This window comes from Triticum aestivum, chromosome 3A (genome assembly GCF_018294505.1).
Source record: "Triticum aestivum cultivar Chinese Spring chromosome 3A, IWGSC CS RefSeq v2.1, whole genome shotgun sequence".
Lineage (NCBI taxonomy): Eukaryota > Viridiplantae > Streptophyta > Magnoliopsida > Poales > Poaceae > Triticum > Triticum aestivum.
This window is the reverse complement of record NC_057800.1, coordinates 519713099-519725532: the sequence shown is the minus strand read 5'-3', so window position 1 is coordinate 519725532 and position 12434 is coordinate 519713099. Positions and strand designations below refer to the sequence as shown.

The window sequence follows — 12434 nt, the reverse complement described above, 5'->3', positions numbered from 1 at the left end:
ATCCAGAGACTAATTTGAAAAGAATCCTAAACACGGGTTCTAATCTTATGCACGAACTAGATGATACCCTGCGCGTTACGGCGGGAATATGTTGCAATATATTTTTAATAAGATTTGATTATACAAAACATTTGGATTAATACTATATCAAAAAACTAAAATTATATATTGTATTGGATTATTGTATACTTGAAAATATTTATTGAATATAGGTTGTATAATATAACAAAACTCTTTCCATGCATGTTGGGTGGGTCTTTGATGAGGTGACATGTGTGCATGTTAAAATAAATAGAATTAATGTAGTCCAATCAATAATGAAAAATAATTCTTATGCATGTTGTAGTGGACCTTTGTTTGACATGTATGCATGTTAAATAATATAAATAGTGTGGATAAACTATTTAGATATATAGAATACCTTACCATAGTACTATTATTATTAGTAGCTAGCCTTCTACGCTCTGACAGGTTGAGTTATACTCTTGTCTTTCTATAAATTCAGCTCCATGTTGGACGTGATGTATCTACTCGTGAGCTCATATGTTTCAGGATGAACAATAAATTCAAAAAAAGTCAAAAAAATCTGATTTTATTTTTGGAATACTTGAAGTAATGTTTTGAGCGCTTATAAAATTTCATCATGAAATCACATTCGTGAAAGTCGTGACAGAGAAGACAAAATCAACGTTCTAGAAATGGTACTTTCAAACGCGTTTTGGAGCTATGATTTCTTTTTGCCACGATTTCCACCAATGTGATTTCATGATGAAACTTTGCAAGCTATCTAAACTTTTCTTAAAGTTTTCCACACACTAGAATTTTTAGAATATGATTTCTAATTTACTGTTCATGCTAAGACCATTCAAGCTCAAGTTGAGGAAGGTACTCTCACTTCTTCTTAATCAATAAAAATGACAAGTCTTATGCCTTGTTTAAAAAAGGTACTTGCACTCCATATTCCACTACTCTGCAGTTGACAATCCAGTATTTACGCAACGAGAGTAATGGCGAGAGGGCGCCATCTGAACCCATGGGCATATGCACCCATTTTCCAAAAAGTGTATTTTAAGCACGTTTTAAAATGTCAAAAAAATCAAAAGAAAATGTCATGCATACATGTTTGAAAATGTGTGTACGCGGTACAAAGTTTTATGAAAAAATGTCTTTTTCTTTTGCCTTCGCAAAAAAGACAAATTCCAGTGCTTCTAAATAATGTTCCACGACATAATTTTTTGTCTTTTTTGCACAGGCCACAATGAAAGTTATTTTTCCGTGAAACTTTATGCACGCACATAGAACATGTAGACATACCCGCGTAATTTTTTTCAGATTTTTTTAAAATTTAAAAATATATTTTTCAAAATGGATTCATATGTATCCGGATTCATCCATGCACTTCATGGCCCGCTTTTCATCACGTCGTTGGTGGAGTCAACTTGTACCAACGGAAGCCTGCATGCTTCATTTATTAACCGGCAATCCACAAGCCTGCCAAGTCCACCGGGCGGGGCGCGTTTGCTCTGTTCCGTCAGTCTCACAGAACGAACAGCAACACGTACATGCCGCGCCCGGCCCGCCCAACACGACTTGTGCAAAATCCACCGTAGTATAACAAGACGAGACCACGCCATCTGGCGACGGACCAGACGACCCTCCCATACCTGCTTGCTCGGGTCTTTGGTCCACAGTTCCATTCCACGTACGCCATGGCGACCGTCGGGTTCGGGCCGTACAGCGTCGCCACAGCGGGCGAGAAGAATGAGCCGACGAGGCCGCTCGCCTGCCCGTCCCCGTCCGTCCACCCGGCGACCGATGTGGACATCGAGGTCCAGCATGCCGCCGCGACCACCGCCAAGCGCCCGCGCTCCACGGGGTGCCTCCGCGGCCGCCGGTCCGTGCTCTGCTGCGGCGGCTGCTGCATGGCCTCCGTGGTCATCGCCGGGATCGTCGCCCTCGTGCTCGCCCTCACCGTGTTCAAGGTCAAGGACCCCGTCTTCACCATGAACCGCGTCACCCTGGAGGACGTCGACGGCGACTTCCTCGGCGCGGACGAGCGGCACCCGGTGTCCGTCAACGCCACGCTCAACGCCGACATCTCCATCAAGAACCCGAACGTGGCCTCGTTTAGCTACGACCGGAGCGAGACGAACTTCTACTACAAGGGGGAGACGGTCGGCGTGGCGTACGCCCCCGACGGCGAGGTCGGCGCCGACCGGACCGTGCGGATGAACGTCACGCTCGACGCGCTCGCCGACCGGATCTCCCCCAACGTCAACGTCACCGACCTCATCTTCGGCCAGAGCCAGGACTACGACCTCACCAGCTACACGGAGATCAGCGGGAGAGTGAGCGTGCTGGGGATCTACAAGAGGGACCTCGACATCAAGGTGAACTGCTCCATTACCTTGGAGGTCAGCGCCTTTAGCTCAGTGCGGAGTAAAACTACGGACTGCGTTGCAAACGTGAAGTAACCGATCATTGCTTATCAGGGGCAGGACGCCCCTTCTGTTTCTTTTTGTTCTCTATATATCCTCCCTTTCTTTTTCTTCACACTGTTTTGAGATGGATCCTCCTTTTCTTGGACCTATGTATCGTTATGTAATTATTATTATTATTAGTTACCTTTTAGGGGATTTTCATATAATTATATCAGGGTGTTCCACTTCATGAAAGGATAGAAATCAGTTGCTTAGGCCAGTTATTGTTCACTTGACAGAACAAGAGCAAAGCTACAAAATCGATTTCTAGACAGACTGGTAGGTTAACAACCTTGTTTTTGTAGTCCTTTTGCTGACGCATGCTCTTTCTAGTATTTTCTCGCTTCATCTGCGCCATCTCTCATGAACAGTAACCTTTTTTTATCGTGACTCTCGGATCACAAGAATTTACAAAAAGCATTGAGGTCGCGTATCGAGGTAGTGTTGAAAGATTAGATAAGTCACGGCTAAAAAAAGAGATAAACCATGCGGAAGGCATGGTGATGTACTATTTCAAGACTCAAACAAATGTGACAAGATTTCAAATAAAACATGGGGAGTTGTTAGACGTTGGGTTTTGTGATGTGTTTGATTAGCACGGAGCCGCCTCCCTTAAGAAAAAGCCAAGAGTTCCTCAACATCCCACTGGCGCCAGCGCCGGTCCGCCTCGTCTTTGGTGACCCTAGAGCCATGGCGGCGCAGTGGATCTCAAGCTTTATCAGCGGGTGGGCTCTATTTTTAGATATTCTTTTGAGTTTTGTTAGGGTTTTGTCCTCCTCAGGAAGACAAGACGGGGACGGCTTCCTGAAGATGAAATAAGGTTTTCCCCATCTAGCCCTCGTCTCGGTGGTGTGTCTGGCGTCGTCGGTGGACCTGTGGAGGTGTGTCTCCGACAAATATGTTCTTGGTGGATTTGCACGGATCTGTTCGTAATTCGGCTACGTTCCTGTGTCTTCAAATTGGATCTTTCCGATCTACGATTCTCTTCATCAGCGGCGGTTGTTGTTCTGCTGCGTTGGTCCCATGGGGCTTTAGCATGATGACTTCGTGGCTGTCTACTACAACAAGATTTGCCCGACTCCAACAAGGGAGGGGCGATGAGGGCGACACGTCTTTGACTCGCTCTAGTGTTTGTAGTCATCGCTAGGTGGTCTACGGATCTGGATGCAATTTTTATTATTTCTGGCGTTCGTTACATCCATGATTGGAGATGAATAGATTGAAAGTTTTCTCGCAAAAGGGTGAAATTAGTTGCTTGATAGCTTGGCGTATCGAATGAGTCCCTTCAAACTGGCTAGGAATGTCGCCTTTTCTAAATGTAAAAAGTGGTTTCCCTCAATTTCTATTAATAGAAACTGCAGTTATAGGCGCCGGTCCATCGGCTAAAATTTCGGCCGGCCGGCGCGCAGCCATCCGATTTCGTCCACGTGAGTCGTTAGATTGCATCTTCCACCTCCGTTTTTAGCTCCCCCTCCCCTAGTGCGGCAGCACACAACACCTCCAGCGCGTCCTTCCCTCGTTGTCGTGTAACCTCACCTCCTCCAGTCCCCCTGCCCCGCCGACGCGGTGGCCCGCACATACAACAGACCCGTCCTCCATCCTTGCACACCTTGCTCTCGAGCTCCTAGCACCGCTAGACGCCAGTTTTGCGGCAACGCTGCTGGATGCTGCTCCGCCAGTGTCAGGTTGTAGATCCCTTCACAAACGGTTTCCAGCTCGCCGTAGTAGGTGTCGCTAGATGCAGCTCTCAACCTCTTGTCACCGGCAGGTTGCAGGTCAATGTAGGCCATCGCCACTAGCATGCAGCTCCCATCCGTCAGTTGCAGCTCCCATGGTTGCCTGTTGCAGCTTTGTATTGCTCGGTTGTAGCAAAAAACAATCATTGGTGGTAGCATCCGCGACCACCATTCCATCGATCATAGAAAAACTGGATATAGCATTCCCTACCACCAATTCTAACCCCCGCCACCACCGGATGCAGCATTTTGCAGCTCCCATGGCCGCATGTTTCAGCTTTGTATTGCTCGATTGTAGCAAAACTAGTCACCGCTGGTAGCACCCCCGACCACTAGTCCACCGATCGTAGTAAAAATCGGATGCAACATTCTCGACCACCGGTTCCAGCACCCGCCATCACCAGATGCAACATTATAAAGCTCCCGTCGCCCCCGTTGCAGCTTTGTATTGCTGGGTTGTAGAAAAACCAAACACCGGTGGTAGCATCCCCGTCGTGGGGAGCACGCGAGTGACGTGGTCGCGTCATCTCCACCAGGAGGTCACAGCTTCTTCGTTCGACGGTTGCAAACAACCTCTCTGTCATCCCGCATCCCAGTGTCTTCATCGTTGGCTTGCAGCATCGCCCAAAGTGGATTCTATGGCTTGGTGTGTAGAGGTAGGGGATGCTTAGAGAGAGAGAGAGAGGTGCGGGCGACATAATGTGTGGCGGGAAAGTAGGGAAGGAAGGGAAGGAACGTGGGGCTTTGGATAAGATGATGGAAGACGTCACTAGGGGCCACTAGTGAACGTGCATGTGCGGGGGATCGAGGGCGATCTAACAGGGCGATCCGACGGACAGCACATGTCCGGCACAAACACTTCAGTCGGCAGGCCGACCACAAACGTTTCCCTAATAGAAACCATCACTACAACCAAAGAAAACATAAAGCGAACTACAAAGTGCTAGACTAACTGCATAAGAACACCACAAAAGGAAGTGACCTAGAAAGTAAGGATGCAACCCCTCTCCGATCACAGTTCAACCAAAGTTCCATCCAACAATATATTGAACAACAAGGTAACAAGACTTAAAATTGACTATATTACAACAACATATAAGGGAGTAGCATTTTCAAACTACTGCATATTAGAAAAAGGGAAACGTGAGACTAGACCAAATATAAAACAACTCAAACAGGGAGCAAACAAATGAGAATCTTCACAACAGAATATCATATGGCACCGAGACAGGGTCCCCTAGACCAGTGGCGGCGCCAGGCCCCAAGCAGCCTGGGGCGCTGCTTGGGGCGTGATGGCCAATTCCTTTGATAACTATAGCAGTACTGTGGTCATAGTGCTACAGTCACACAAAGGCTACCCAGGGCCTGGGCATTTCCTGGTTCCGCTACTGCCCTAGATAGCCTTCCCTTTTTCCTTCAGCCACCTATGAAATGAAGAACTCTAGGGTGCCAACCTCTACTCGCATTGAAAGTTTCACTTGCTACTTCTGTCCGAGCAATTTTACCCCCCTATCAGTTCTCTTTGCCTTTCCTAGTTTGTCTACAAGATTGAACAAGATTTAATCACAACACAAGATCTATGAAGAATCACAAAAGGATCCAACACCCTCTTGCATTCAAAGCATATTTCGTTAATGCAATTCCAAATAGACCATATGACGACAGATATGCCAACTGAAAGCATCAATTTCTTTTTGTTTACCATATTGAGCAATCCAAGAAGTAAAAAGAGTTTTCATATTATTGGGAGGATGTTCAGATTGAAAGTACATCTTAACATGGTCGACATGAACTTAGCTCTACTTAACAATCAATCAACAAATGATCAATTGATACTTCCTTACCACAGAAAATGCATCTATTATTACCAGCCCAACCTCTTTTTAGCGGGCTGTGTTTTGTAAGAATATTGTTTCTCAAAGTGACACATAGAGAAGTTTGATTTTTGGTGGAGTTTTAACTTACCATGAAAACCTAGAAGGATAATATAACTCATTCATGATCAATTGATTATAAAAGGATTTCATAGTAAATTTGCCATCATTACTGAATGGCCAAGTAATGCTATCTTTGTTCTCATCTAGACTAATATCAAAACAAGCACTCTTAATCTCATTCCACTACATCAGGGTGCCTTCCCATTGGGTCCTCCTAAAAGTAAAATGATTCCAGCCTTTTTCAGAAACCTCAGCCATAGTAATGTTCCTAGTGAAGCAGAGAGATTATAGTCTAGGATAGTAAATATGCAAAGGTTTATCATCAATCCACCAGTCCTCCCAAAGATGACCATTGGCTCCATTTTCTGCGTTCTTCTTAACATATTTGTAAAACAAGAACCTTACAAACAAAATACCATATCAAAATTGAGAATCTCCTTGTTTATGCTTTATCCCAGAAAGATAGGTACCTTTTAATATATATTCAACAACATGGATTACCATTGGCATTCCCCTGTTTCTAATTTGCAAATCCATTTAGCTAATAAGGCTTTGCTAAAAATATCCAAATTGGCTATCCCTAACCCCCCTTGCTTCTTGGGTTGACTACTCAACCCATTCAACAAGATGATATTTCTTTTTATCTTTATATCCCTACCAAGCAATCCTATCTCTAAAGAAGTCATTACTCTTTCTCACTCCAACAAGGATGGGGTAAATGGACATCATGAACATAGGTAGGCTGCTCAAACTTGACTGTACTAAATAAAGCTTGCCATCAACGCTTAGCATCTTAACTTGCCAGAAAGCACATTTATTTTAATCTTATTTTCAACATGCTTCCAATCTTTATTTCTTATTCTCACCTTATTGAGTGGAATCCCCGGATATTTCATCGGTAGTTCCCCAATTGGCAGGTAACGATTTTCCTATATTCCTCTCCTCTATTCACAACATCTCCAAATAAGAATCGTAGTTGTATGGTTGTTCAAATCCTAGTTGTAATCCTTCTTGAAATTCATTTTGGATATCTATGTTGAAATCCTAGTTCAAATCCAAGTAGAAATATGAGTTCAAAAAACTTTCATTGTTGGAGAGGAATATGTCTTCTAGCCATTGGTAAACAAGTCCCACATGAATACAATTTATTAAGTACAATTCTATAGCGAATCTAACTTTTTACAAAGTCGCGGCATCCTTCATATCCATATAGAGCATCCTTTATATGTGTTATGGAGGCTGGCAGAATGAAGGTCAAGTCCCTGCTAGAATTTCTCTAAGAGCTCTCAGTATAGATATACCAAGGATAAGATAACCAAGTTGTGAAATCGCAAAATCGTGAAGCGCCATGGAATACCATAGCCATTGCTAGAGCATCATGACGGATAAAGCATTGCAACAATACTAAAAAGCAATAAACTACACCAGTGAAGTGTTTCCTTCGCAGAGAAACCCAGGTCATCAAAGTGAGACTCTTCATCTCTACCCATTCAGACATTCAATACTAAGGTGTTTGGTAGGCTGCATGAGGCCAACCCAAGTCATCGAAGTGAGACTCTTCGTCTCTACCCATTTAGTACTAAGGTGTTTGGTCGGCTGCATGAGGCCCAATCAGGCATGCGCGGTGCTAAAATAATAATTTTGACTGCATGTTATGTATGAAAATCTTGGCTCGCATGGAATATAAAGCACCAATGGGCCTGGCTCTGGAGGAACGGTCGAGCTAGGCCTAAGTGATGCAACCAAGCGCACGTGTGTGGGTCTGGCGATGAGAGTTGGGTGCGAGCTGGTGCACATGTGTGCATACGTGTACGTGGATTTGCACGTGTTTGGCTGTAGTCACTTGATTTAATCTCTACTGGATTGTACAAATGTTACCTACCTTTGCATGTGGTCTATTTTTCTGACTCCCTAATCTCTTTCATCTGGACCTTTATAATGTACACAACAGTGCTTTGATCTAAGATAAGATGTACACGAAAAAGATGCACATCAACATTGTGATTCCATTCAGACGACCGGTTCGTAGTTGCATTGATGATAAATGTTTGATTTCCTATTTATGTTTGGAGTTTTTGTTTAACAAATTTTGTCAAATTTATAGCACACACCTGATCATTTGAGATTTCCTTTGACCACTAGCTTCATCTTGTTGTTTCGCACCACTTTTGTGTTGTAAGTTTTCTATTTTGAAAGTCATAGATGAGTAGTATTAAGGTGTTCATGTGTGGTGCATGTTAGTTTAGACAAATTCGGCAAATCTATCGCACAACGTTCGGACTTTGAAAATTTTCTTTGACCACTAACTTCATCTTGTTGTTCTATGAAATTTTTGTGTTGTACGTTTTTCATTTTGACTTTGCGTAGACGAATAAGTCTATGCCTATCTACTATAGTATAACCTCTGTTCATGTGCTTAATGGGGTCAAATCAAGGCAAATGTATGCAACCATATGACATTTAGTGCATCAGCCCAACACAATGCAGGCAACCAAACACCGGAAGGAAGTTGCTCGTAATCCCTATTTGCCGCACTCTGCTACAAATTGCCGTTGTTTCGCATAGGTAGGCCCTGCGCATGGGCACTAGGACCCAACGAATGAGATGGGCTGGCCCTGTTAACAAATAGAGAATGTGTTATAGAACCCGGCTTTGGGAACCATCTGAAAGGTTTAGTTTTGCGAATGTCTAGAAGGTTCTTGAACCGGGTTTATTTTTCCTTTTCTTTTTACTGATTCTCCGGTCTTCATTTTTGGTTAATTATTATTTTTCTATTTTCTTCATTTAAAAATATATTTGGAATTTCAAATTTCTTTCTGTTTTTCAAAAAATATTTGAAATATCTATTTTTTTTCCTGTATCATGTCAGAATTTAAAATATCAAAAATTAAAAAAATAGTAAATGTTCGGAACTTCAAAATATGTTAACATTCACAAAAAAGTTTGGAACTTCAATTTTTTTGCTTCCAAAAAATGTTCATAATTTCAAGAGTTTTCAGAAATTCATTTTTTATCATTTTAAAAAATTATTCTGTAATTCAAAAAATGTTCACAAACTTGAAAAGTTCATATTTCTTAAAATATTCGCGTTTTCAAAAAATAAAAAAAATTGGAAAATGTTTGCATTCCAATAATTGCTGCAAAATTTTCAAATAAAATTACACTTTTTAAATGTTAAAAAACACAGTGCCCTGAGCCACTAGGCTCGCTACAAATGGGCCGGGCTAGTCGGGGCTTATCTCGTGCGAAAGGAGCTAGTTTAGTTAATTGCGAGTTTACTATTGAAGGTCGTGCATCAAATACTGATGCAGATAGGTTAGCTAAGTTTTCAAACACTCTTGATCAGGGCGACACCTTTGGCTGGTCCATCCCCACGATCCTTTTTGTATACCACTTCATGTGGTTTATGATCAATAAAGTTTAGCTGTACCTCTAGAAAAATATAGGAGCTCGCAAATTGCTTCCCTTATGCAGGCAGCCCATTTTTATAGATAAATAAATTATGTGCCAAGCATAATCTTTAGCCAGTTAGCCACAGATGCAAATGGCTCGAAAACAATGCAGTAACCAAACATGCCCTACGTGATACAGTGTACACCCATGATCCGTCCCGCCGCTGCAGCTCCATTATGATCCCCGGCACTCACAGTTTCCATGCATGTGCGCGTGCCTGCGGCTGCAGGCACACTGCACGAACAGAGCCGGCCCTGCTGAATCGCTGGTCGTAGTCGAACATGATATCGAAGAAGCGTATTCCGGACGTGCCAACAAATGAATACATGAGTATGTGTGTACGCCGAATCGCGGACATCCTCATACTGCTCACCATTTCTCCGGGGTGATGATGGCCTCTCCTCCTGACCTAGTCTCCATGTATACTGGTTCCAGCACTGCTCCTTCCAGTGACTGCAGCCGACAGCATTAGTAGTAGAATTCAATGGGATAACAAGCGGAGTAAAAGAAGTGGCTGTAGAGTGACTCAGCATTACTTACCAGAGAAGATATCAATTCGGTATTCAGTGGATGCATGTACTGTGTCTGAAGTACAGACATTTTATCAGAAATCATAGAGCAAGAAACTTTTAACTCGTAAAGGTAGACTAAAATTGTTGGAGTTATGTCGAATATAGTGTACAAGGTAGGTTACAGTTGAACTCCGAGTTGTATTGTGTTTAAATAGGATATGGAGTCGTGTCCTAATAAGACACTTGTATCCTAGACCTCTCATATATAGCGGGGATACACACACGATGTAACCTATGCCAACATAATATCACCGGAACGCAGGGAAAGTCGGCGGCATGCGCCGGTGTCCAAGACGACCGGGTACGGTATTGTAGCGGTGTCATGGGAGGAGCGCCCATAGTTAGGCCCCGGGGATGTAGCCATATCGATGAACCTCGTTAACAAATCTCGGTGTCGTGCTCGTGTGATTGCTTGATCCTCAGATGATCGACAATATGCATCGGATTTATTCTAACAAGTAGTATCAGGTTGTCCATAGGCCATGGATTGTTGATGAGCAGAAGCCGAAAGAAATCGCGGAAGAAATTGGTTTGATCTGTGTATGTCAAGCAGATTTATTCTAACAAGTAATATCAGGTGATCGACAATATGCTTTGGATTTATTTTAACAAGTAGTATCAGGTTGTCCAGAGGCCCTGGATTGTTGATGAGCAAAAGCCGAAAGAAATCGTGAAAGAGATTGGTTTGATCTGTGTATGTCAAGCGGATTTATTCTAACAGGTAATATCAGGTGATCGACAATATGTTTCGAATTTATTCTAACAAGTAGTATCAGATTGTCCAGAGGTCATGGATTATTGATGAGCAGAACTCGAAAGAAATCGCGGAAGAGATTGGTTTGATATCGGGCCAACAAAGCTCGGAAAAATCGAAGTTGACAGGAGGCATCGGATCGATGGAAATTCGGAAGCATGTCGGCGAGATGGAAGCAATCAGGAGCAGCATCAGATCCCGCTGATCCAGGCGGCGGCAGCCAGGCACGTAGCGGGACGCGTGTGTCGCGAGCAGCGCGTGCGTGCAACAGGCGCCTGGCCGAGCAAAGGCCCAGGCGGGACCTCGAGGCCCAAAAGCTGGGCTGGCGCATCTTGGGGGCCAGGCACGCTACAGGCACATGCAGGGTCGAGCAGCGGAGGGCGGAGGCGTGGATGAGGCACTGGTGTACGGAGGTGCAAGCTGCATGCGATTGGTGAGATTTGTTTAGTAAAAAATAAATCTGCACCTGGTATGTAGTACGTGGCTTGAGGTTAGCAACATGGTGAAAAGAGAAAAAACATTGGGAGTTGCCGGACACAAGTTTGGTACATCCACGGAAGCTACCCGGAAGAGACAATTTTTCCTTTGAATTTTGTTGCTAAGTGTGCACGTGGTTTTACCGTGAGGTTTGCAGATGGATCATGCATACACAGGGTGCCAAAGCAAGGCACAGAGATGTGCGGGCGGACATGACGCAGGGTGCAGCATGGATGTAGTCGGACAAGTTCGGCTGGGTCGGACTAGACAGTCTGACGTGATCGATGCAAGTCGGTTGGTACAGAAGAGGGTGGTGGGATCGGCGGCGGCGACATAGGAGCGTGGTGTTGATGGTGACCGACTTCTGGGCGTGGAAACACGTGGTGCACATGCCCGAGGCTTGTACGGATCGACAAGACTATGGCGCGGGATTGATTCAAGGTGGTGTATACACGGAGCTTGAAGTCGATGAGGCGCAGGGGTGGACTGATCATCTACCATGGAGTCATGTTGAAGGTGAAGCTGGAATCTGACGGAAGACTTCACTCGGTGCTGATTGAGGGGCTACGCCGTAAGACGTCAGAGAGTCGAAGCCTATTTCAGCAGGAAAAAAGCGAGGCACGCGTAGTTCGGACTGGAGCCCGGTGGTCTGATGGAAGCGTGAAACTCGTCATCGGTCGGTGATGATCAGTGGTACTCTGCAGTGGGGGTTGAGTGGTGTGGGTTCGCGACCCTTGAGACTCGACCGGGATAGCAGAGGCTCGACACGGTAATAGCGGCGAGGCGTGCGGTACGCACGAAACATGGAGACGGGCCAGGGCTTTGGTGGTCATACATGTGATGAGACAACTACGAATTTGACTCGGGATGACTAAAAGCAATGGTGAAATTTCTTCAAGTTTCAGACAGGCAATCAAGAAATGAGCGGTGATGTTGATTTCAGGTAACTCTTATGTGTGACACCCAATATGTAAGTTGTTCACTTTCATGCAGGTCAGTGATCAGTGTGTGATGGTGTTGGACGG

General features: G+C 44.4%; 1 protein-coding gene across 1 annotated transcript; it reads left to right on the top strand.

The window, feature by feature from the left end:
- Positions 1-1587: 1587 nt before the first annotated feature.
- On the top strand, positions 1588-2695 carry LOC123058529 (uncharacterized). Its single transcript, XM_044481243.1, has one exon. The coding sequence runs from the start codon at positions 1710-1712 to the stop codon at positions 2472-2474; it is 765 nt and encodes a 254-aa protein (XP_044337178.1). The 5' UTR covers positions 1588-1709; the 3' UTR covers positions 2475-2695.
- Positions 2696-12434: the final 9739 nt, after the last annotated feature.